Source organism: Carlito syrichta, unplaced genomic scaffold (assembly GCF_000164805.1).
Source record: "Carlito syrichta isolate Samal-C Ts95f unplaced genomic scaffold, Tarsius_syrichta-2.0.1 Scaffold315175, whole genome shotgun sequence".
Lineage (NCBI taxonomy): Eukaryota > Metazoa > Chordata > Mammalia > Primates > Tarsiidae > Carlito > Carlito syrichta.
This window is the reverse complement of record NW_007259271.1, coordinates 188,556-211,094: the sequence shown is the minus strand read 5'-3', so window position 1 is coordinate 211,094 and position 22,539 is coordinate 188,556. Positions and strand designations below refer to the sequence as shown.

General features: G+C 39.8%; 1 protein-coding gene across 2 annotated transcripts in view; it reads right to left on the bottom strand.

Annotated features, from left to right (window-relative positions):
* Positions 1-22,539, bottom strand: part of FRMPD4 (FERM and PDZ domain containing 4) — a 110,000-nt gene that overhangs the window by 27,375 nt on the left and 60,086 nt on the right. For both annotated transcript variants that reach the window (XM_008072441.1, XM_021706133.1), the window contains exons 4-7: positions 16,256-16,360; positions 14,443-14,550; positions 10,029-10,160; positions 6,074-6,193 (exon numbers count right to left, since the gene is read on the bottom strand). In XM_008072441.1, coding sequence (XP_008070632.1) covers positions 6,074-6,193; positions 10,029-10,160; positions 14,443-14,550; positions 16,256-16,360 — 465 coding nt within the window. The remainder of the gene's footprint in view (positions 1-6,073; positions 6,194-10,028; positions 10,161-14,442; positions 14,551-16,255; positions 16,361-22,539) is intronic.

Genomic DNA, 22,539 nt, shown 5'->3' with positions numbered 1-22,539 from the left:
AGACAGTTTCCCCTGAATCTTTGGGTCTTCATTACGAAAGTTTCCATGTATACATGATAAGTACATTTCTCCACTTAATTTGCCCTCTGAGAGCAATTCCAGGCTGCCATTTTGTTTTGCTAGTCTTGGGTTTACCAGTTATTTCCAAGTACTCAGGGTTGTTCATATGGGCTCCAGAGGGTTGACAACTTAGACTGGGTTATTTTATAGAGTCCTGCGAGGAATGAGGGTAAAGAAACTTGACACAGTGTCAAGTGCAGGCACTTGAAGAATCAGTTTGCTGATAGGTCATTTTGATAAATTACTTTCTTCAATGACTGCTATTGTATGATGGCTTGAAATAAGGTTTTAGCACAGACTTTAAAGATAAAAGTCCCAGGTTTGATTCTAGTTTTTGTCAACTACTAATAAAATGACTTTGGATGTGGCATTTAATCTCTCTTGAGTCTTAGTTTTCTTATCTGAAAAGTGGGTTAACTCGCAACAATAACTAATTTGAGAGTTAAGTAACTCCCAAGGTTGCCATGATACTTGTATGCGTCATAAAATGGAATGTCATTTATAAAGATGAGCCACCCCTATTACATTTTCCCCTCCTTGCTTTACCCTGTATTTAACTAGACTTCTGGGTGAATTTTTGACATGGTGATTAGTGACTTAATTACATTACATAATTAGTATATATATACATATATATGTACTAATTATGCTTTTACAACTTTCAATTAGATTACTTCAAATACAGTTACCCAAACAAATGGCAATCACTGTTTTGCTAAATAGAGATCCCAACAGGCTCTCTTTTAGGCCTACAAAAAAGTTCGTCTATAATGAACATGTTAGATGTTAAAAAGGAAAGCAATACTATCAACGTGTTTGAAAACATTTTCGAGCCTCTTAGGCCTTATCCTGTTTACTAATTGGTGTAACAATCTTTTGCTTAACAGATAGTGGACAGGTAAACGTCAGCATAGCCTATTGTAATGATAAATTAGAACAGATTGGATTATTAGAGTTTCCTGTTAATATGTATGCTAAAATTTGTAAAATACCTTGTGGCCCATTAAAGACCAGAAGATTAATAGATATTATCACTATTGCAACCTGTTTTCATAGTCACGGTTCATCTCGTCAATGGCTTCTGTCCTCATTAGAAGCCCACTAAGTTAAATTGATTTTGTCTTTGTAAAGTGATACATATTGCTCCTGATGATTCTTTTGTTCTCTAGGCTAATTTGATTGCATCTTTGTGGTATCTTAAAATCACCATTTGCAGATCTGTTGACTTGTATTAGATCTGGTATTTTAGACCTATAGTACCACACACACATTCTGGGATACAAGGCATTTTGAAATAGAGGATCTGAGGTAAAGACATTCTCTTCTCTGATTTCAGTGGAGTATATAAGATGACAGTAGCTTTATTTTGGTCTCTGTTGCTCATCATACATGGCTTCCCCTCTCTCCTCACTGGCTACTCCCTGAAGAGGTGGCTAATATACCATACATGCAACACCCAAGGTGGGAAAGTAAAAACATCATGTCTTTTTCTGCTGCTCCCTAGGCAAGATTTCCAGACAAGATTTCCTGTTCTAGCTGGGCTCGGTGGCTCAGCCTGTAATCCCGCGCTTTTCGGAGGCTGAGGTGAGGGATTGCCGCGGGTTCGAGACCCGCCTGGGCAGCGAGACCTCATCTCTACAATAAATCAAAAAAATTAGCTGGGCGTGGTAGCGCGCGCCTGTAATTCTAGCTACTCGGAAGGCTGAGGCGGAAGGATTGCCGGAGCCCTGCAGGTTGAGGCTGTGGTGGCCGGGAGCAGCCACTGCACTCCAGTCTGGGCGACAGAGTGAGACCCCAACTCCAAAAAAAAAAAAAAAAGATTTCCTCTTCTGAGGACAGTCTCAGGTATAAGAGACAGGTCTATTGGCTGAGTGCAGTGGCTCATGCCTGTAATCCCAGCACTTTGGGAGGCTGAGGCAGGAGGATCGCTTGAGCTCAGGAGTTTGAGACCAGCTTAAGCAACATAAAAAGATCTTGTCTCTACAAAAAAAAAATAAACTCAAATAAATTAGCTGGGCATGGTGGCACATGCCTATAGTACCAGCTACTTGGGAGGCTGAGGTGGAAGGATCTCCCATGCCCAGGAGGTCGAGGCTGCAGTGAGTCATGATCGTGCCACTGCACTCCAGCCTGGGTGACAGAGTGAGACTACAACTCAAAAAATAGATACATAAATACATAAATAAAATATGTGTCTTTTAAATAAGAAAGATCTCCATAAATTGCATTAGATTTGAGTAAACATACTTCACTTTTTTTTTTTTTGAGTTGGAGTCTCACTCTGTCACCCAGACTGGAGTGCAGTGTCTGCTCCCAGCCACCACAGCCTTGTCCTGCTGGGCTCCAGCGATCTTTCCGCCTCAACCTTCCAAGTAGCTGCAACGACAGGCGCGCGCTATCACGCCCGGTTCATTTTTAAAAATTTATTGTAGAGATGAGGTCTCGCCAAGTTGCCCAGGTGGGTCTCGAACCCGCGGACTCAGCAATCCACTCACCTCAGCCTCCCAAAGGCGTGGGATTACAGGTAGAGCCACCGAGCCCAGCTGAGTAAATATACTTTAAACAGAACTCTGTTGAGCAGTACTCCTTGTCTACTTAAGAGGTCTCCCCTCCCTAAGACAAATGCAATCATGTTGTTCTTTCATAAATGCAATGGACTTATGATGTTTACACAGAGGAAGAGTAAAAAGGTTTTAAAACACCATCCAGTTAAGGGGTGGATATATAATTATAGAGAACAACCACTGAATGCATCTCACTGTCTATAGCCATGTACTGACCGGCACCTGTAACAATTTATTTGTAACTAACAATGTAGCACGTGGTCTGAGCTGCAGCAGCAAAGCCCTGGGTTGGTTCTCAGCAGAAATATTGGGAAGATGCAGTGACAGATCAGCCAAGAATCAGGCTCTTTGTTTCATACAGTCACATCCGGATTCCCTGGCCTGTTAGGGACCAGGGGATATTATTAATGAGTGAGGAGTCCAGGTGACCAAAGTTTAACACTAAAAAACCCCAAACCTGACAGTTTTGCTGTTTGGGGTGGAAAATGTTGTGACACACACTACACATTTCTTCACTTGATAAACAGGGCATATACTGAACAGGATTTGAATTTTCCAGATGACTCAGGGTTATCTTTATGAACACTAGACACCCTTCTAAGATGTAAATGCCATAGTTTCTTCCAAAGACCACTGAGGTGAAGAAGGTTTAACTGGCCTCACCCAGAGTGTTCCAAACTGCTAGAATATTCTAGTATGTTCTGCTTCTTTCCTTCCTGACTTAATTTCTGATCTACAGGGCTTTTGCCACTTTATGTTACCATTCTTAACCTCTGATATCTATCTTTTCTACATCTCGCTTCCATTTTCTTCTTCTTCTTTTTCTTTTTGTTTGAGCTGTAGTCTCACTCTGTCGCCCAGGCTGGAGTTCAGTGGCATGCTCACAGCCACCATAGTCTCGATCTGCTGGGCTCAGGCCATCCTTCCACCTCAGCCTTCCAAGTAGCTGGAACTACAGACACGTGCCACCATGCTTGGCTAATTTTTTGATTTATTGTAGAGATGCAGTCTCGCCAAGTTGCCCAGGCTGGTCTCAAACCCGTGAGCTCAGGCAATCCTCTCACCTCGGCCTCCCAAAGTGCTGGAATTATAGGCATGAGCCACTGTGCCTGGCCTACATCATCTACCTACTTTTTAATCTACCCAGCTTTTGAAGATGACAAAAGTTTTAAAATGTACAAGAAAGTACTGAGAATAGTAAAACAAACACCAGTGTTATAAACTACCCAAAATCAACAAGTGTTTCTTTTATTACCTGTTTCTTATTTCTTTTCTTTTTGAGTTGGAGTCTCACTCTGTCGCCCAGACTGGAGTGCAGTGGCCGCTCCTGGCCACCACAGCCTCGCCTGCTGGGCTCTAGCGATCCTTCCGCCTCAGCCTTCCGAGTGGCCGGAATTACAGGCATGCGCTACCACCCGGCTGATTTTTTGATTTATTGTAGAGATGAGGGCTCTCCAAGTTGCCCAGGCGGGTATCGAACCCGCGGTCTCAGGCAATCCACTCACCTCAGCCTCCCAAAGGCTGAGCCACCGAGCCCGGTTATTGCTTACTTCTTTACTTTTTATATTTTATATATGGCTCCAGCAACCTTTGGCTTATGCAGGTATCACCAGCTGAAGATGGCATGTCTTTTTTGTCTTTCTTTTCTCACTTTTTTATCCTCCCTTTTTTTGGTGAAGAGGGGTTACATTTCAGTTCAATCTCTCTGAGTAGTTCTACTGCTAAATGCCTAAAAATTAGGTGAGTGGGTTCTTACTGTTTAATGTGATTAAATTAAACATTTAAGTGAGAGTAATAGGAAGCAGTTGTAGAAAAACATAGGAACATCTTTTAAATATCAAATTGGATAAAATCCCTTTAGGACAAACTGTACCACATATTGATTCCTGGAAGCTTTGTTTTTTTGGGGGGGATTATATCCCAGAATCAGATATTAGATATAGACAGTTTGGAAAAGATACTCTTCTCTTCAAGTTTTATGACCTTGAAATTAATAATTTCAGTATAATGAATATCACAAATTTTCAGAACAATCTAGGCACCAAATAAATGAAAGAATGAACAAGTAAATAAAGAAGGGAAAATTCTTTCTTATGGTGTCATGCCAAATAATAAATGAAGAATAAATCATCAAATTAGAAGCTCATCATTTCCAATCATCATCATCATAATAGATTCAGGTATGACTTATCAGTTAATACTAAAATTAGTGGGTGAAAGTTTGATGAGGTACAAGATGATAAAAGAGTTACAAAGTGACTTTCCACAAATTGCTTATTAATTATAAAAGTAGTAGCTTTGGGATACATAAATTTAGAGGATACAACCTTAACCAAGACACAAAGTTCACCTTGCCATTAAAAGGATAAACTGACATCATGTGCCTACTGATGTGATACATTGAAGACACAAAGTCACTCGTGTTGTTCATCCTAAAATGTATGACCTCAATCTAATCTATGAGAATACATCAGAGAAACCCAATTAAAAGATTTCTACAAAATGACCAGTACTTCTTAAAACTGCCAAAGTCAAAGAAAGGCTGAGGAATGTTCCAGATTTAAGGATCCTAAAGAGACATGACAACTAAATGCAAAATGAGATCCTGTAGTGGGTCTTGTCCTGGAAAGACAAGATATGAAGAACATTTTGGGGACAATAGGCATAATTTGGATATGAACTACAGATGGGATAATGTACCAATGTTAAATTTCCTGATTTTGTTAATTGTGCAAAGGATTATATAAGAAAATGTCCTGGTTATTAGGACATATACATAGGGCTAGATGCAGTGGCCCATGCCTGCAATCCCAGAAATTTGGGAAGCCAAGGCAGGAGGATTGCTTGAGCCCAGGAGTTCAAGACCAGCCAAGGCAATATAGCAAGACCCTTTCTCTACAGGAAAAAAAAAAAGCTAGGCATGGGCCTGTAGTCCTAGCTACTTGGGAGGCTGAAGTAGAAGAACTGCCTGAGCCCAGGAAGGCGAGGTGATCATGCCATTGCACTCTAGCCTAGGCAACAGGTGAAACCCCAACTCAAAAGAAAAAGAAAAAAGAAAAAAAATACACACTGAAGTATTTAGGATTAAATCAGCATGACTTTCATACAGACTAAAAAAAAATTATATATGTATGTGTGTATTTGTGTGGAAAAAGAGAGAACAAGTACATGTACTAAAGAGAAAGTAAATGTGTAAAATGTTAACAACCGGTAAATCTGGGTGAAGGATATAGACAACTACTCTTGCAACGTTTTTGTAAGTATGATATTATTTCAAAATCAAATGTAAAAATAAAAAGAGCACCATAGAATCATTTTATAATTCATTGAGCTAGGGGTAGGGGACAAAGAGAAAGAAGATTCCAAATTTAAGAATTCAGGGGGAAAAAAAACTCCAAGTTAAGTTATTGCATAACATTAATATAAAACATGCTAAAATTTTCACATACCTGAACATAGAGATACTCAAAAGCAACAGGATCTCTCCTTAAAAGGTCTATTGGATCCTTTGGGACAAAGCTAATTCGGAAAAGACACCTCATCTTATGGGAGCTGGGCCTCTGTGTCACCTGGAAGAGTAAGACAATCACATAAGAGTCTGTGCCAACTGAGAGATGACTGAAGGACACTGAAGCAAAGTCAACTTTCTTTGGACACTAAGGAAAGAAGCAGTGGAAATTCTTTTCGCATTTATCATAGATGCTCATTCCCTGAAAACTGCACATAACCTTGCGACTTGGGTCGGGTTCCCAGAAGCAGACCCTGATATGAGGGTGTGCAAGGGACTCATTAAGAAAGTGCTTCCAGGATAGGTCATTAAAACAGTGGGGGAAGCAGGTCAGGGAAGGAGAGGAAGCCAAGGGTGCCATCTCAGGGAAGCCCAGCAGATGGTGGCTATAGGCGGATCCTACAGGGGACCCTGGAGTGTTAGTTACATCATAGAGCTGCCAGGACCTGAGCCAAAGGAGCACTGACAATCATCAGTTTAGGGCTGCCCCAGGGGATATGAATTTGCAGGTGTGGACACAATGGGCGCCAGTGGTCTGATGGCAGTCATTGAAAGAAGATCTGCAGCTGCTGGCTGTTGGTAGTGATAGCACACCAAATCTAAAGTGGGGGTATAAAAGGGGATTGAAAGGGAGCACAGAGAGATTGTCCATTACGGTTTATGATTGCACAGCATGGCTGTGTTTTATTTTGTTTTTTTCCATATTAGACTCCAGACTGACTGTAGTAATGAAAACATGATCATCTCAACCTTAGATGACATCACATTTGAAAGGAGGAAAGTAAAACTTTTGGCATTGCACTACATCTGGATTCTACAAGTTTCCAAACTCGTCCAAATTCCTGATATTATGACCTTGTTCAAATTGTTCAAAGAAACTTAGAATATACCACAAGTTCTGTAGGGTTAAGGGCCATGGATCATTTTTTAAAAAAATCCAGCACAGTATTGTCAAAACTACTAGATGTTAGTTTCTTAACTCCTTTTGCAAGAAAAGGAAATCAATGAATAAATAACAATAACAGTAGGCATTTAATAAACAGTTGAGTGAATGAAAGACATTGGAACTCCAAGAAAGAAGGCCAGAGCTGATCAATTTCCCTTAAAGGAATTAACAAAATGAAACTAAAATCACGCAGTGTGAACCAACACAGTTGCATGTAACTACTTTTATGCAGGGGACAAATCTTTGCGAGCTGCAATTTTAAAATTAAAATACAAATGTTTACGAGCTGCAATTTTAAAATTAAAAATAAAAATAGATTTATTGAGTCCCGTGTGTGTGTGTGTGTGTGTATGTGTGTGTGTGTATTTACAGCTTACATCACTAACTTTGTTGAACAGAAGAATTTCAATAGGAAAAGACATCTTACTTTAAAATATCTGGGCATACTGAGAAGGTTCTCACCAGCTCTCTCTGGCTGTTGGCAAGATTGCAAAGCTGAGTGGACTCCAGAGACCTGAGGGCTAGCACTATTCATCACTGGTTGATGGTAAAGCAAACCAGGAAGAAAGAAACAGGGGAACCTAAGAAACCCATACTGCTGTTGACCCTGCTGTTGTGTTTCACAGTGACTTCATGGGCTATTTTGCCAGAAGGTCTGCTCTGTTGTTAGAAAGTCGAGAATCATCATATCTCCAACTCCTTTAATTGCTAGTTACAATCTATCTTCCTTGAATTTTCAATAAGCCGTCTGGAGCCTACTTTTACTGTCAGTAGGTTACATTAGTTTTTGGAAATAAATTGATGTAATGCAAAAAGGTCCTTTTGTGTCATTAGAAAAAATAGTCCATAAGAATAATACTGTCTAAAACAAAGAAACAGAAACAATTTCTTGGAAACTTTAAGTAGTATGTAAATAGAGAATAGTATTTTCTAGCAGAAGTTTAGTATCAAATAGCCAGAAATTTAGGAGAGCTGCTTAAAAGTTCCTTTGGGGGTTTTCATCAAAATGAAATGTTTTAAAATGATTTTTGTTACTGGACAAATGATAATTTCTTACTACCCCTATTCATCATGCTTATTAATATTTTAGTAATTGATTTTTTCATATGCATTGATTTCAAAGGCATATGGCTGGTTTGTTTCAGGATATTTGAATCAATTTTCTTTTCTGGAGATAATACTTGAGTTTTAGCTCTTCACTTTCAGTTCTGATTCTAAAAAGATTAAAAAAAGATAAGGGAAGTTTCACTGTTAGAAGTTTTTTGTTTTCTTCTAACATTTTAAAAGAAATTTAGAAATCAGAACAAGAAATTTTGGTTACCTAGCACCAGAAGAGGTTTTTAAAGAATCTTTATCCAACTAAGTCAGCATGAGGCTTTTCCACAAAAGGCTATGTGGCAGATAAAAGTTTAGGGAGAAAATATAACTGGAAAAATCCAAAGGTCATGGAGTGGGTTTCTTTAGTCTCATGGTAACTGGCTACCCATATGCTCTTGGAGCTTATTGCTATAGGCTAAAGGCTATTCACTGCACATACCTGTGACCATCTGACAGCACAAGGCAAACCTGTATCATCAGGAAGCGACCCACTGCCAATAAGAGACAGTGTGTTGTTGGACAGATGCCTTAGCTCCCTCACCTTTTGCTGGGATACATCTGAGGCATGTTCTACACTGTCTCCCAGTGCTATTCAATAAGACTGACCTCCAGTTGCTCATAGTGAAAACTGGCTTGATAACACATTCTTTTTGGCTTCATAATTTTCTTCGTCTCCCTTCCCCATTCCTCTGCCAGTATCTCCCGAGATTGTCGCTCAAATAAACTACGTGCATTCAAATCCTTAAGCTCTATTTCTACAGGAACTTAGACCCAGACACTGACCTTTTGCATGAGGGATTCTGTATATCAGGGGTTGTTCCCCTGTAATGAAGCATAAATGAGGCATCTATTTCCAAGAGTGCCTTGGAACAGGTTAAAATAATAAACAATGAATAGAAGTGATTTAAAATGTCTATAGGTAGACTTAAACTTGATAGAAATAATGGGCCATGTTTAGATAGAGAAATAAAAGTCAGCAAAGATGGCAACTTCCTAATTCATTACACTGAGTGGGACTGATTCAGGAGTACTGAGGCTATCTGCAGGACCCAATGTGTGGGACACCAGCTTTTAATTATACAGCAACCAAGAAACACTTTAATGCAACAACATTTTCAGCCACTCCATCCAGCTGGTGTGTGTTGAGGCTTCTCTCCCCAGTGTCCCCTCATGTCCCTGTCTCTAAAGTTCTCTCATCACTGAACTTTCCTATGGAAGAGGAATTTTTTGAACTCTCTTATACATTTAACAAAGACTCTGCCTGTGTGGAATCACAAGAAAAATCAGAGTGCCTCACTGAATTCAGCAGCCAAGCAGCCTGTTTGTCTCCCCAGGGAACAGATGGGGGTAGCATCTTGATAACCAGGAACTGGGACACATTGGTGGATCACACATTTATAGCGGGCAGGACTGGGGCAGGGATCTCAGGCTTTCAAAAATAATCTTAAGTGTGTACCCAGAATTTTAGACAACTAAATATGATTTCAGATTAATTTACATAATCTCAGAAACCATGTCTTTTTAATGATTTCAAGAGATTGGTGAAAAAACAAGTCATTGCTGTAACATAAAGTATAATGAGTGTATAAGTCACAGAACTATATTCTCAGTGAGTAGCTGCTGATCTTTGAATGACAAATCTGAGAATAACCAACAGTCTGTGAAAGACTGGCAGAAGGGGAAACACCACCTTGAGTTGTAAAATCCGTTAAGAATGCCAGCACTTACTTTAGGGTCGATATCCAGGGATGCAGTTCATACATTTAAAGGATTAGAGGAAAGGTGAATCTGGGACTGTGCAAACTCTGCTCTTACCAGCAACCTCATCACTTGAGGGTGTAATTTTACAGACCTGAGTTAGAGTCTCCTGTTCATGAAGCAAGAGCAGCTTCGTTCCAGCCCCTTCTGTCCTCTGCTCCAGCATGAGGGAGAAGTGTTCAATGCCTTTGATGGAGAGCTTCTCTTGAAGGGTTAAGATGACATCCTTACAGAGAAAACGTTGACATGATGAGATCAAACTCAAGGCCACCCTCTTGTGGAGTCTAGCATGATCAAAAAGTGTTACACAAATAGACTTCTGATCTTGAAATTTTGTACCTTTGGTTGATTCTGAAATTTAATGCTCCCAAAATCAAATGATACAGAAATGAGGCTTTCCTTTTATTGTCTTTTTTTTCCTGGCTTCCTCAACCACCCAAAATCTTTATGGCATTCAAAACAAACAGTTAACATGGTAAATAGCTGGAGGAGGAGTTTACTTATGTATATTCTTAAAACAGAAAGATTATTGATAGGTTGAGTAGTGTAGTCAGTTCAATTTTCCTTCCTTTTCAATAGGGTGGCAATTAAACCAGCTCTGAAAATGCTCTACCCTAGGGGTGGAAAACATGACCTGCACACCAAATCTAGCTCAACACCTGTTTTTATAAATAAAATTTTATTGGGACATGGTCATAACCATTTGTTTATCTGAAGTCTATGGCTGCTTTTGTGTGCTGCGTCAGTAGAGTGGAGTAACAGAGACTGTGGCCTGTGAAGGCTGAAATATTTGCTATTTGGCTCTTTACAGAAAGAGCTTGCTGACCCTGGTCTACTCTTCTGAAAGAGCATTGTAGTAATGGTAAAGAATGAGGTCTCCAGAAACTGTCTGCCTTTGAATCCCAGCTCTACTCCTCATTTGCTATGCAGCTTTGGGCAAGTTATTTAATCTGTAAGTATCTTAATTTCCCAATGTGTAAACTGGGGATAATAATAATGTCTGTCTCAGAGTGGATATAAGGATTAAATGAGTTCATATACACAAAGCATTTATTACAACACTGCTTGGCACAGAGTAAGGACACCGTGAAAATATATCTCTGCAGAAGGTGGAATGAGCGAGCTTTGTCAGCAGTCTTTTATAGAATTAAGCATTTATTATCAGAAAGGTGTTCCATATACAAACACATACATTAACTGCAATGCAAAACTAATCACCTCAACTTTTACTATTTTTATGCACTTGAAAACTAATAAATGACCCCTCTTCAAAATAATTTATACTCAGATGCTAAAAATCCTGTAGAGCAGTGGTTCTCAACCAGAGGAAATTTTGCCCATGGCAACATTTGGAAATTTCAGGAGACATTTTTGGTTGTCACAGTGGTGTTGGGGAAGCTGCTGGCATGGAGTGTGTAGAGGTCAGGGATGTCGCTAAACATCTTATGATGCATAGACCAGCCCCACAGCAAAGAACGATCCGGTCTAAAGTCTCAATAGTGCCAAGACAGAGAAACCCAGCCATACATAGAGTTTTTTTTTTTTAACTGAATTTTCTGATATTTTGATTTTTCTATGGGGTCCTTTTTCAATTTCTTCAGGCCCCATTAAATGAAAGATCCTCACATCTACTCACTCCCCAAAAAATCATTTAGCAGAAATGCCTGAACTATGTTGAATTTCTAAAAAAGATTTTCTGCTTTATTCTTTTTACTCAAAGCCCAGGAAAGAGAAAATAAAACCAGCCTTTGTGTGGCAACACATACTTTATAAAACATTTTCCTGAACCACCGGGGAGAACACTGGAAAATCAATAACAATAATTTTTCCCTATTGTAATTCTGTAGCTAGAATTTTGGCAACTTTTATTAAACAGTGTCATATTCTTTTCATAACTATACTATTTCTATTTTACACCCATCAGCCAGTCTCTATTGTGATAATGAGGCTATTAGGTACAAGATAAGATAACTTGAATTTGATGTGAACTCTGCATTGCTCCCTGTCTTCTCATTGTCATCTGCAGTCCTCAGGGAAATCAAACAGTCTAGTGTAGGCTCCTATAATAAAAAGGCCAGAGGGAATTAACAACAAGGCTTTTTTCAAATTTAGAGTTATTTCTGTTAAGAAATGTATTCAAGTCTTTACCTATATCTTTGGGTAGGGTAGGGAGTCCAATGGCAAGGAGCTGACCAGTTGGTGATACAGAACAAGGCCATGGTGCCAGAAAGAGTGGTTATAATGTAGCTCTGTGGGTTAGTTCAAGGGTCTGCGAACAATGACCTGTGGGTCAAACCTGGCTATGCCCATTTGTTCACATATTGTGTGTGTAGTAACAGATTAACCTTGCCTAAAGATAGATTTGGTCCACTTTTGGGAAGTAATCTCTAAGCTTTTGGAATGTCCTGCCTGATAGGAGTATTTTTGTTTACCTGAGGGCCTTGAGTCATACCAGATAGTTTATGCTAACAACTGATTTATGGTAAGAACCTTGGGTTGTATCGTATCAACTCAAACTCTGCAGTGACTGGATACAAAAGTCAGCCATGCAGGCGGTCAGCTGTGCCTATGTGGCAAATCCCCAATAAAAACTCTGGACTCCAAGGCTTGGATGAGCTTCCCTGGTTGGCAGTACTCTGTGCATATTGTCACACATCATTTCTGGGAGAATGAAGCACTGCCTGCACATATCTACTGGGAGAGGACATCTGGAAGCTTTCCACCCGACCTCTCCTGTGACTTGTCTTTTCCTATTGCTAATTCCATTCTGTATTCCTTTGCTATAATCTACTGTAACTGTGAAAATAACAAATTGCTGAGTTCTGTGCATTCTTCAGATGAATTATCAAATCTGAGAGCTGTCTTAAGAACTTCCCAAACCCACAAACCTATGGCTACTTTCATAATACAATGACAGAGTTGAGTAGTTGCAACAGAGATCAAATGGTCCAAAAAAACCTAAAATATTTACTATTAATTCCCTTCCAGAAAAAGTTTACCTACCCCTGGGTTAGTTAATCAATAGTTATATTGACACCTCACCATAAATCAATATCAAATTTAAAAAAGGAAAACATCTGTTGCAGTCATCACAAGTTAAAATTAGCAGTCTTGTATGAAGGAAGTTAATATTTCATCTGGGATGATTTAAGGATGATTTAATGCTCCAACATCAATCTACTAATAGTGTCCATTCTATGACCTACTAAATCACTATACACTTACAGCACTTGAAAGCATACTGCTTGTTGGTATCATGACAATAAGAATACACAGTGAATGGGCCTTTGCAGAAATGCTTCCACACATGAGGTCTATGCTGATTAATTTTAAAAACTGGGAATTAGAGGTTGACTACTGATAGACATTTTTTAGCACAGAGCTGATATTCTCTTGATGGATTATTGTACAGATCATCACTAGGTACTTTTTACCTCCATAAAATCTTTTTTTACTGTGCCATTTGAAGAAAGTCTATTTTAGGCTAATGAAGCATTAGGGAGCAATCAATTTCTGAACACATTTTTGTTCAATAAAAGAAAGAGACTGTGCACTTTTCCAGGAAGGAAGCATGGGAGAAAAATACCATATGCTTAGCTATAATACCTCTTATGTAAAACTCACCTGTGGCTCTGAAATAATAGGATTGCTTTGTGATTCTTCCTTTCCACCTCTTCTCTTAAGAAGTACACCTCATTTCTGCCTTTTTTTGCATAATTTCCATAAAATTCATTATAGAAATTAAAAGTAAATGTTACCTTTACATGATTCTACCCTTTGTTTTTTCTTAGACACCAAAGTAGCAGATATTCAATTAACAGCTAACATCTTAATCTTCTGGGCAGCTGATATTGCTGAGAAATCATGCTGGCTTTGGGCAGAGGGCCAAGCCTTCTTGGTGACAGTCACACTATGATAATTAATCGGCAGTTGCATTCAAATGACTAGCTTTAGTGTTTCTTTACTGATAGCATATTACATTGTTTTGCAACACCAAGGGGGGAAAAAAGAGCAGAAACTCATTAGGTTAAACTTTTCGTTTTTTGTTTGTTTGTTTTTTTTTTTTTGAGTTGGAGTCTCACTCTGTCACCCAGACTGGAGTGCAGTGGCCACTCCCGGCCACCGCAGTCTTGACTTGCTGGGCTCCGGCGATCCTTCCACCTCAGCCTTTCAAGTAGCCAGAATTACAGGCATGTGCTACCACACCTGGCTGATTTTTTGATTTATTGTAGAGATGAGGTCTCGCTGCCCAGGTGGGTCTCGAACCCGCGGGCTCAGGCAATCCACTCACCTCAGCCTCCCAAAGGCGCGGGATTACAGGCTGAGCCACCGAGCCCGGCATTGGTTTGTTTTTAAGTAATGACACGCTTCCTTTGATAGAGGCAACCAACAAAATCACAGAAATCAAAGGGTAATTCTGAAAGAAGGTGCTGCTGCAAATAGCTACAGTGTGTCCTGCATGCTGTACCTGGCAGTGCCCAAGGACAGAGTTTAGCAGGTCATCTTACCTTTATGGAGGTGCTGCAGTCAAAGCGGAATGATTTGGTCTGCCCATTTTCCAGATAGACTTTCAAAACATTTGGCATAAAAAGAAGTGAATTGTCCTTAACAGTTTCCTGTTCAGCAAAAAAAAAAAAAAAAAGAGGTGGGGAGTGTAAGTCAGTCAGATTAGAATTCTGCTCTTGACAGTAGCAGCATGTATATAGTTTATTCTAATCATGACATAAAAAAGAATCGAACTCTCCACAATCAACCAAGGTGTTCCTTTGGTGATAGCTGAGTTAAGTTGTTCATAGCAAAATTCTTTTCTAGCTACACATAATTCAGCTGATTCAAATACAAGACATTTGCTCATCAGAAAATTAATCAGATACTTTTTTTTTAACCTCAAGATTCCCCACTCAAAGCATGATTACAGAAATAATTTCTATGTAATTAAGCTTCAACGTTTGGAACTACAAGCCCAGACCCAAGTAAAGCAGGACATCCTGAGCAGAACGAGGCCCAGACACGATGCTGTTCGATGCGATGCTGTTGGCGTCTGGCGGTCATGAAGTGGGCCACCAGCTGTCAATGAGCTTCACATGTCAAGTTATTTTGTGAAACTATTCTTAACTCATTTAGGAATGGTTCTTAAACTCAAAGGGAAAATATAAAGAATGGCAGTAGAGTGTTAAAAGAGTAAAACATTCAATCTATAATGAATAGGCTTTAATTTAGAAATAATTTTTTAAAAGATGCCAGCTTAAAACACAACCAAAACAATAAACAATAGAAATGCAGTCCTGTGAATTTTTTCTTTAATTGGAAGTGGTGAGAGACGAGAGAAAGACGGAGGAAGAGGCCATGTTGAATGAGTTCTGTGAGCCCTGAGAGTGAGCTGAGTTATTCACACGTAGTGTCGTGAAGTCACAGGATTTGAGGGGAACTCAGCAATCATGTAACTACATGTTCCTTGTTTTGCAGATGAAGGAACTGAAAATAAGATGTTCAGGGATTTGCCAGTGTCCTGCCGTTACTCTGAGATAATTCAGTCCTTAAGTATTTCCATAATGAGCTTCCTGCCTTTCATTTCCTATTTTTTTCCCTGAACTTCCTCCCCCTCTCCCTGCTCTTGTGGACTTCCCGCATGACTTTCCTGCTACTCAATTCATTGGGTAAGTCTGTATCCAGTTCAGAAGACATGGCACCCAGAGCAAGGATGGACTAGAAATCTCTTATTGATGTTTGCACTATTCACTGTGAAGCTCAATGAAGTGCCTAAGTCATGATGATTTCTATTAAGACCTTTTTATGGAGATCTGGGCAGTACTTCTTCAGTTCTGGTTGCATGCACAAAACTTTTCTATCATCTCAACTTCTTTGTTTTTTGATTAGTTGAAAGATTAGACATTTTTAGATAAGGAAAAACTTAGGGGAAACACCATGCCTTTCTCAAAATACAGAAAGGGTTGTCATATGGAACAATGTCTAGCAGAATGGGAAGAAGTAGGTAGAATTTTCTAAGAGGCACATTTTACTTAGTATGAATGAGGCAATGTCAGTGGTCCCAAATCAAATAAACTCCTTTGTAATGAGGTCTTTAACACTGTAAGTCCCTAGAAAATATGGGACTACATGTTCTGGACATGTTTGAAGGGATTCAAGCGCAACCTGATGATCTCTCAAGCCCTTTACAATCTTGAGATTCAACACCCTTGTAAAAACCAACAACCAATTCTGCATTGATCATTCTAGTGGGGCCTACTGGCTCTGCTTGAGTGCAAAGCTCCAGCCTCATTAACTCTCTTTGGGACACAAAACAGGTGACTGTAAACTCACCGACACTTGGCCGTTGATGATGACCTCCTCAGAGAAGCGCACTTTGACTGGATTGGACTTTAATCTTGCCTTTTTTGCAGCACTAATAAATGCTGATTTGGGAGACTAGAAGAGAATAACATATTTTGTCTGATTACTGGTAACATAATGCAAACCTTTTAACAGTTGTTTTCCATCTTTATCCTCCCAGATATGCAATATTTTTGCTAAAAAAGAAAATGGTGGTACATGCCCAATCCAAGAACAAATTACAGACACTCAAAACACTGTCATACCCATAAATTAATAACGTTGCTTTAGTCACCAGACCAGAACTACAAACAGCATGTTTCATGTTCTTCCTGAGCACATTTCCAGGGATCTTTTAAAACGATGACTGGGAAAGCATGTAAAAACCTGCTTTTAATACAGAGCTTTGAGCACAGTGTGGAAGGTGAGGTAGTAATCAAATCTCATGTTGGGTTTATGATAAATTGATCATTATTTTTTTTATTTTTAGAAGTGGAGACAAGCCATTGATAGTTGGAAAATGATTGATAATTCCATTGTTATTCACATTAAAGCATATGGGCATGTGAGTTCACACACACAAACACATGCACACACACACTACTCTCTTTAGCACTCATATTTTATGTACGTAAAACCTGAGTTTCAGCCTCTTGTTGGTAACCTGTGACCTTATTGGACAGGGTAGAGATGAGACCTTGCCTTTTGAATGAAAGTTGACTTCATGTTCTGCCTTATCTTATAGGTTCTTTGTACTTTATGATCCTCTCTCTTCTTTTACTAGAAAGAGGAAACATGTGACACAGTTCTTTCTCAAAAATTGGAAGTGCAGTGAGAGAACCTGCTTAGAAGGGTGCTGGGATCCAGGGGCATCTCTTACTGCATGATATTGGTAAAGCCATTTTCTCTGAGAGTCATCTTTGTTGAACAATTTTAATGAAGCCTAAGGGGAAGGGAGCTTACATGTAATAGATGTCTACTACATTGCAGGTGTCATTTATTTTGAAAAATAATTGCATTCTCTATTAAACCTAATATAGAGGCAAGTATTCAGTTTGAATCATACAATTACTTTTTATAGACTAAAATGGTCAAATATTGGCAATAGCTTACGGTTCAAACTAATGTTTTACATGCTATATAGTCCTAAGCCACTGAGGCTATTGCATAAATATTTCTAGTATTTGTCTCTAAAATCAACACAGAGGCTTAACTTTCTGTTTATTACATTAATCTCAAGACACAGAAGCCATTAGGGTGACCCATACCTTGGTTTTCAAGTAAAATGAATCTTTAAAAAGGACTCTCACCTTTGTCAAATATAAGTACACATAGGATTAATTAAATTAAAACAGGACATGACAAAATGGAAAAATCAGATGTGGTCCATCCATATGATGAAATATTATTCAACCATAAGAAGGAATGGAATTCTGACACATGATACAACATGGACGAACCCAGAAAACATTTCACTAAATGAAAGAAACCAGAAACAAAAGGCCAACTCTTGTATGATTCCATTTATGTGAAATTTCCAGAATAGGCAAATCTATAGGGACAGAAAGTAGATTATTGGTTGCCAGGAGCTGGGGAAAAGGAGAATGGGAGAACAGGGAGTGACTGCTTAACAAGTATGGGGTGTCTTTTTTTGGGTGATGGAAAAGTTGTGGAACTAGATAGCGGCAATGGTTGCACAACACTGTGAAGGTATTTAATACCACAGAAATGAACACTTTAAAATAGTTCAAATGGGCCGGGCTCGGGGGCTCAGCCTGTAATCTCAGCACTTTGGGAGGCCGAGGTGAATGGACTGCCTAGCCCATGGGTTCTAGACCAGCCCGGGCAACTTGGTGAGACCTCGTCTCTACAATAAAATAAAAAACTAGCCGGGTGCGGTAGCGTGAGCATGTAGTTCTGGCTACTTGGAAGACTGAGGCAGAAGGATCAACTGAACCCAGCAAGCAGGTTTATGCTGGGGTGGCCGAGAGCATGCCACGCCACTCCAGCCTGGGTGACAGAGTAAGACTCCAACCCCCACCCCCAAAAAACAAGTCAAAATGGTAAATTGTATGTTCTATTTATTTTACTATAATAAAAATATCACTGTTGAAAAAGTATGATAGAACGTGTGTGTGTGTGTGTGTGTGTGTGTGTGTGTATGTATTCCTGGATGAAGGTTTTGCTTTAATACCAAGAGAGTCCTATTATTTCTAAAGCTCCCCTCCACATCTATTCCACTCTTTGCTATGAACAGCATCTTAGAAGAATGGCCTGCCAGAGCTTGAATTCATCCATTTATGAAAGATGTCTTAAGAGGATGGCTGCCCTCTTTAAAAAATCCAAATCAAAAAAATCAAAAGAACTCTGAATGTCTGCGCCTCAAAACAGAACAGCTTTAAACATGCTCAATGTGAGTTTTAAAAGTCCTGCTGCAGAGCTGAAGTGATGTGACAGTGGTGTTCTCATCAGTATCTTTGTAATTATAGGCCCAGTTTAGTAATGATTAACGAGCAAATCATACAGTGGTGAGTTCATTTGCTTTTGATATGCCATTTTTTAGCTGAAGGGAAAACATTCTTCTCCCGTAATGATTTTAAGCAGGCGGTATTTACATAGGCATGATGAGTTAAGCACAAGTGAAGCGGCTGTAAGAAAGCTACCCAGAACAGACACCACTAATTAGATGAGATGTTTTAATGCAGTCACACCCTGCTTCTCCAGCATTGTTTGGGAATGAAGTATTTCACATGTGTTCAGTATGCCAGATACTGAGGTCTATTCTTCTATACATCCTGACTTTTAAATTTAAAATTTTGCCATATTTTTCTAAAATGTTCTACATAATTCCTTGCTTCAACAAAAAGTATATTTGGCTGAGCACAGTGATTCATGCCTGTAATCTCAGAACTTTGGGAGGCCACGGTGGGAGGATTGCTTGAGCCCAGAAATTCAAGACCAGCCCAGGCAATATAGAGAGACCTTGTCTCTACAAAAATCAAAAAATTAGCTGAGCATGGTGGTGTTCCTATAGTCCCAGCTACTTGGGAGCCCGAGACAGAAGGATCACCTGAGCCCAGGAGATCGAGGCTGCAATGAGCAGCGATTGTGCCACTGCACTCCAGCCTGGGTGACTGACTCAAATAAAATAAAATAAAATAAAATAAAATAAAATAAAAATTAGATAAATAACAACAAAAGGTATATTTAACAGAATGTAGTTTTTGATGGATATTATTTGACAAAGTGATTTGATTAGAATGCAGTTATGTTCCCAGGGAAATACATAAGGTTATTTGTCCCTAAAGTAGATAGCCCCTATATATCACTACCCATCATGCTGGTGATGCTTCTCTCCACGCTCTCTAGCGATAGCATGCCCACCCTATGTAGCTGCATTACCGTATTGATTTACTGTGCCATAATGACAAATATGGTAATCTAGAAAGACCAGAAAGGAAGCTAGATTGACAAAGTTGTTAAGTAAATATTATTTTATACACAACTTGAAATCAATAGACTTAGAGTAAACTTCTAACTAAGAATCCACAACAAGTGCATTTTTCTATTTCTGGGTTTGTGACTGTTCCATAAAATTGATTTACATTCTGAAAATTACTTTTTGATAATAAAAACATAAGCTCTCTGAGTCTGAAGGCTACTTAATGAAAATCAACAAAGTAATGGCTTATTACACTGGCTAGAGTTACTTGTGGTATATGAGGTGGTGTAAACCAGTCATGACTTCAGTTTTAAGTCAGATTTCTCTTTACTGCTCAAAAATGTATAATGTGCCCCACTCGAAAGCCTGGTAAATTAATTCTTAGCAACCTGTAGGTGCTGATCACAAACACTTCATATCCTGTGGTGGAAATAACAAGTAATTACCATTTAGAATAATCAGATTCTCCTGCTGTTAATTAATTTTAAGATCAGCAGACCCCTAATCAACCCCTGTACTCTTTCCAAATTTGCTGTTGCTAAGGTGGCCACAATCTATTGTGGCATTCTCCTAATGCTTTTAGATGCTTCTAGAAGATACTAGAACACAGTTTGCAAAAATACATAAATAAGATTAATTTCTGAAGTACAAGGTCTTGAACTTGCAATTCCTACAGCTCTACAGTACTACTTATATAGCAGGCATTGAGTAAATATTTGATGAGGACTAACCTCCAGTTATCACTGGCTGATTTAGTTTGGAGTCTCCAAAAAGAAGACCCTAAGACAAGGATTTGCAATTAGGTAGCTGATTTGGAAAGTGCTCCCAGAATTCCCATATAGGTGAGTAGGGAAGAGAGGCAGAAAGGGGGGAGTCAACTAATAAAGTATTTCTTGTTGGGTAGGGCATCATTGTAGGCAACTGGAACTTACTTCTACTGGGAACCTCTGGGAAACAAAGCAGACCACATGCCTCAGAGTTATACTGTCTGTGGAGAAAGGGACCTGGGGTATTTATCTACCAGCTCCTGTCAATCATTGATGAAGTTCTTGTACCGTAAATATTAAACTTCACATTTTCCTGCTACTTCAACATCCCCACAAACAGGCTGTGAGCACCCTGTCCAGGCAACCAGGGTTGCCAGTATGATAAGTTTGGCCCCTGCCACAAGTTCCCCTTCCTTGATTGTGACCTAGTTACATTTAAACACACCAATGAAATCCCCTTGCATCTTTTCTTGTGTGTTTCATCCTGACGCCCAATAAAGGCATTTGACCATGGTCTCTCTCTCTCTCTCTCTCTCTCCTCCCCACCTGCTCCCTCTCAAGTGATCCCACATTCTTGGCATGCAGTCTCTATAAGACCTTTGAGTATTAAAAAAAAACCTTTCTTTTCCCGTGCCTCTCCCACATCCCCCCATGTGGCTGCACATGACCACCACCACCTAAGAGAATACAAAACGCTGCCCCCTCCTGTGAGTGATAATCCCTCAGCACCTGTGACCTGCTCCATGAGTATGCTCCTGAGGTCACAAAGAGCTCACAGAAAAGAATCACTGGTGCTCTTCACTGGAAATCGGACAGGCATGCACAGCATGACACATAGCAAGGGAATACGGTCTAGGCTCTAATAGTATCCGCTCTACTGGGGCTTCCATGAGGAGGCATGCAGTCTTCCTCAGGTGTGTGAATCATAATAAAAGATAGTTAGGAAGTGGGAGGCAGGTAAGCAAGTCCTTCAGTTCTGTGGACTAGAAGAAAACCAAGGGAACGTGAATGATCATAGCTCAGGGATACCAGAAATGAGAGAGCAACTCAACTCAATTCCCAATGAGCTGGGGTTGTGTTTGAGGAGGTTGATAAGATTCTTTTTTTTTTTTTTGAGTCGGAGTCTCACTCTGTCGCCCCAGACTGGAGTGCAGTGGCCGCTCCCGGCCACCGCAGCCTCGACCTGCTGGGCTCCGGCGATCCTTCCGCCTCAGCCTTCCGAGTGGCCGGAATTACAGGCATGCGCTACCACGCCCAGCTGATTTTTTGATTTATAGTAGAGATGAGGTCTCGCCAAGTTGCCCAGGCAGGGCTCGAACCCGCAGGCTCAGGTAATCCACTCACCTCAGCCTCCCAAAGGCGCGGGATTACAGGCTGAGCCACCGAGCCCGGCTGTTGTTAAGATTCTTTAACTACTCCCTGTCTCAAGTTGGGAAGTTCTGGAATTGCTAGACTTAGAAACTGTGGAAAGCAGAGTCAAAGAAAAGAAGGAAGGAGCTGACCAATGAATGATCCGTAATTTTTAAAAACGACAGCACAAGGAAAGAAGATGGTATTTGAGGGGGTATCCCACCAAAAAAATGGAACTATTTTTTGGAGGAGGGGGGCCCTTGTAGTACAGGCGTCTCTTGCTAGGTAAGTATTCTAGTAACCCATTGGCATCATTGTAGCAGCTAGCGTGGTTGTGAGATGTTGTGTTTGGCTTCAGTGAATTTTTTTTTTGAGAGTCTTTTAACATGTTTGCCCATTTCATGATGGGGGATTTGCAAGCCCACCTGCTCACACCACGCTGAGTGTTCAGCAGTTTTTGAACAAAAATGGCATGACTCCCCATCCCACCCTCCTTGTTCATTCAATCTCACGCCAAGTGACAATTTTTCTGTTTCCTCAGATGAAAAAAGGCCTCAAAGGGAAACTTGTGCTGATGTGGAAGAGGTGAAACAAAGAATGGCAGAAGCACTAAAAATCATCAAAATTGACAAGTTCAAATACTGTTTTGAGCAGTGAAAAAAGCTTGATAGGTGTATTGAATCAAATGGAGAGTACTTTTTTTTTTTTTTTTTTGG